At 41.5% G+C, this 4,359-nt stretch overlaps 1 protein-coding gene across 1 annotated transcript; it reads left to right on the top strand.

Annotated features, from left to right (window-relative positions):
- Nucleotides 1-808: 808 nt before the first annotated feature.
- uts2r3 (urotensin-2 receptor 3) lies at nucleotides 809-1,942 on the top strand. The gene has a single exon (XM_087812914.1). The coding sequence runs from the start codon at nucleotides 809-811 to the stop codon at nucleotides 1,940-1,942; it is 1,134 nt and encodes a 377-aa protein (XP_087669040.1).
- The last annotated feature ends 2,417 nt before the right edge of the window (nucleotides 1,943-4,359 follow it).

The following is a 4,359-nucleotide window of genomic DNA, read 5'->3' as shown; positions in this document are numbered from 1 at the left end:
AACTACGACCGTCCTCTACAGAAGCCCCCGAGGAGCTATAAAAGTCGTCAAATAAATGCCACAAACACAGCTTCGGCGTAAAATTCCAAAACATCAGATTTCATTAACTGATAAAAGAATATACGTGCCTTCATATATCTTAAAAACAGACATGGGTAAAGTGAAGCACGGGGGCCACGTTTGGTTCTTAACCTATTTTAATGCGGCCCGATTGAATCTGTTGCTTTTGTTATTATTTTGTTAATCTCAATGTTACTTCTTCACCTTTATTTCATTTAGGACATAATCATAATAGTCTTATTTTCATTTATTTCACTCCCCCAGAGCTTTTTTAGCGAGTAATTGAGAATTATATTAATATTTTTTAAATACCTTTTTTAGCAGCTGAAATTTATGATTTTTTCTTTTTGCACTTAAAATGATATATAAAGGTTTAAATGTTATTTCCATATATCTTGCCACTATATTCTCATCTTTTCTGAGAATCTTCAAATAAAAATGAAAAAAACATCAAATTAAATATGAAGTATTTTTCAACTCTCTTGACTTGTTCAAGATATTCATAGCTTTTTTATGTTATGATTACGTTTTTTTTTCTTTGGTTGTGTGATCTTCTGGTCCTGTGGCCCCTCACGACAGTATAATGTGGCCCTTAAGGAAACGTATAAACGTCATCACTTGTATTACAGCATAAAAAGATCAAATAAACTGGACTGTCACGTCTAACCTAAAGTTTCTTTTTCAGTATTCTTCCATCCTCAAGCCTGAGACTCACTTCAACATATTCGACACGACAAAGACCCTCACGATGGACCTCTCAGACTCTCCACCTTCCCCGTCCACCTTCCCTTTGATCGCAAACTTCTCTTTCCCTTCCCCGTCGCCCTCCGTCTCGCCCTCGCCCAGCCTGGCGTCCACGGCTCTCTTCTGCTCCCTGCTCTCGCTCCTCTCTCTCCTGGGCATCACCGGGAACCTGTACACCATGGTCCTCCTCCTGAGGCGCAGGAGAAGCAGGAGAAGAAGCTCATCAGGCCTGAAGTGCTGTTTCGTCCGAATCCCTGCGCCGTCTTGCCTGACCAGTTCCACCTCTCCTTCCTCGTCCCCCATCTCCCCCTCGTCCTCCTCGTCCTCTTCCCTTCACCTGCAGGTTCTGAGCCTCGCTCTGGCGGACCTCCTCTACCTCTTCACCGCCCCGTTCATAGTCTACGATAGCCTGGGGTCCGGCTGGGCGTTCGGGGAGCTGGGCTGCCGCCTCCTCTTGAGCCTGGACCTCCTGACCATGCACGCCTCCATCTTCACCCTCACGGCCATGAGTCTGGACCGCTACCGGGCGGTGGCTCACCCGCTCCACACGTCCTCCATGAACTCCTCCGGTTTGCTCCGGGTCAGCCTGGCGTGGGGTCTGGCCGTGGCTCTGAGCCTGCCCATGATGATCACCCTGCACCTGGAGGACGGGGAGGACCAGGAGGGTCAGCTCTGTGTGCCGGCGTGGGACGAGCAGAGCTCCAAGGCCTATCTCAGCGTCCTCTTCTGCACCAGCATCCTCGGTCCCGGTCTGGCCATCGGAGCGCTCTACGCGACTTTGGGTCGACTCTACTGGGTGTCGCAGACCAAACCCGCCTGGGCGACCAGCACGGCGTGCCCGCCCCGAGCCCCGAAACCGAAAGTCCTCCTCCTTATTTTGGGTATCGTTCTGGCGTTCTGGGCCTGCTTTCTCCCGTTCTGGATCTGGCAGCTGCTGCCTCTGTATCAACCGGACATGCTGCGGACGGTCCCGGTCGGAACGCAGGTGACCGTCAACCGGATCCTGACCGGGTTGACTTACGGGAACTCCTGCGTGAATCCCTTCTTCTACACGCTGTTGACCGGCAAACGCCAGCGGAACCGGCAGACGCCGGCGTCGGCCAATCATCTGTGCCGAAAGAGCAGCCCGGCGCAGTAAAGCGTGCGACGACGATGCAACTGTGTTGACCTCAATATTGAAGCACTTTGGATCATTGACGACACTTTTCCTCTCACGGGATTGAAGACGTTTGCAGAGATGACAATCAGATGGTTAACAAAAGTATATCGTCTCTCCATTATTTCTTCTGGATTAAAGAATGAATCAGTTGTTCATTTTGTGAAGAATCAAACTGGAATTGCTTACATAAGAATATTGGATCATTTAAGCTTTTTGAATAAGTATAAAAAGACTTTACGCACATTCACCTGAAAAGTCTATTATCCAGCAGATAATATTTTTGAGCAGCATAAATAGCATTGGCTTCTTAATCAGGGTCAAGGTGACCCGGAGGCCAAATAAACAAATGTAGGGTGAGGTCGTTCACTTTGACCCAGAGATAACACAAGGGTTAACTGTAAAAGGAAAATATAATCGGATTAAAAAGTCCATTTTAACAGTGACTGGCGGCTCCTTTTTAAGATACATCAGCTTCAAATAACCAAAAAAATAAGCCATTTTAAAATGAGATAAACGTCTGTTAACATTTTGAAGGACTATTGATCATTCAAAAGTGTTCTTCAATGCTAGCTGTAGCCAACTCATTAAAAAGGTCAACAAAAACAAAAAAGCAGAATCTTTTGTTTTAATACAATATAAAGAAATGTAACGAAGGACCACATACAATGATATCACAGGGCAAATTTGGCCAGCGAGCCTCGCGTTTGATGGGATTGTGCAATGCTTCGCATGATCTTATCCTCCATAAATGTGTGTACTCGAGAAATAAACAATGCTTTCTATTATCCGCTGTGTCGTTCTCTACGTGGTGGGGGTGCAGCATGTGTGAAAGGTGGTCCACGATTGTGTATTTTCTCTATGGTTAGTGTATAGAAACATCTGAGTCCCACCGACTCAAAGGCCGCTCTGTACCGCGGCACACATGAGCTAATAAAGTTCTTCAAACAAGAGAGAGAGAGAAGGAGACGAGTGGACACACAAAGACTAGAATAATGGTGATGTTGAGAGTTAGATGTTGATAAAGAGTCTATGAAGGAAGATTTGAATAATCGTTTTCTTATTTAACTGGTTTGAACGATGCTAACATCGGAAAAATTCAACTTTTAATACATTTTTATTCATATAATTTTGCTCTGTTGATATTTTCACAGTACTCAGAATCAATAAAGTTTGATCTATCCATCTGGTTACTGCCCATCAACCATCATACAGAAATTAACTTTTAACTGGTAAAATGGATCTTTCATTTTATCTTTCATTCTGGTCAACTTTGTTGATGCTTTATTATGACATGCCAGTACATAAAGAAAGTTTTTATTGTATTGCTAAATATCTATGCTTCCTTTATTTCACAACAACAACTTAATGTATTATATATATTATATATATTCATTTCAAAAAGTGTTCTCCAATTGTAACAAATGTGTGAATTTATTCTACATCTCAAACATTTGTGAACACCGTAAACATATTACTTATTATTTAACCTTTCAAAGAAATTATGAAATGACAATTAAATACTGGTGCCATTTAAAATCAAGGAACAGATACTAATAACTGACCAAATAAATTAGAATGCTGTTTATTATTTATATACTTTAAACAAACCCTCATTAAGTAAGTAAGTAAGTCATATTTATTTGTAAAGTGCCTTTCTAGACCAGGGTCACAAAGCACTTGAACAATCAAAAGCATTTAAAACCATTTAAAAATACCTAAAAACAAAATAATAATGAAAAAAAGGCCAAGACATAAGACACACACAGGAGTCCCAGTAAATCAGGGAAAAGCACAGATGAAAAAGTTCTTAAGATGTTTCTTGAAGGAGTCAGTAGATCATCAAACACAGAAGGAGAGGAAGATCGTTCCAAAGCTTAGGAGCAACAGCCTGGAAGGATTTCTCTTCTCTGGTCTGGAAGCGTGTTCAGGAACCATCAGTAGATTCTGATCCACAGACCTCAGATAACTTTAAAATTGATCTTTGCAAATAAGGACTTCTTCCTTATAAGTATTTTATTAATGGTCGTCTTCAGGTTCTGAAAGAACTTTGATATTGAGCAAAAGAAATGATGAAATCTCTACAGACGACCAGATAGAATCTGCTCATCTACTGTTTGACTTTAGACTATTCAATCAGAAATAAAATTAACTAAAAATTAGGTCAGGTTTTGGCAGTATTTTGTAAAAAATATGTCATCATTAATTACATTTTTGTGCACAGGACAGTCTTCAGTCTGCACACTTAATTTCCTTGACGGTATTTATATTGGGAGCAATAAGAAAGAACCACAGTGATCTGTTTAAATAAGTGCAGAGTTTCAAGTGCAGATCCAAAACAAAATATGCGGTTAAGCTGTATTTTTGTCTGACATATTAAAGTGTGATTAATATAGTTG

Source organism: Callionymus lyra, chromosome 17, assembly GCF_982586985.1.
Source record: "Callionymus lyra chromosome 17, fCalLyr1.hap1.1, whole genome shotgun sequence".
NCBI classification, from domain to species: domain Eukaryota; kingdom Metazoa; phylum Chordata; class Actinopteri; order Syngnathiformes; family Callionymidae; genus Callionymus; species Callionymus lyra.
Note: the sequence above shows the minus strand (reverse complement) of the source record. Positions and strands in the feature narration are given on the sequence as shown.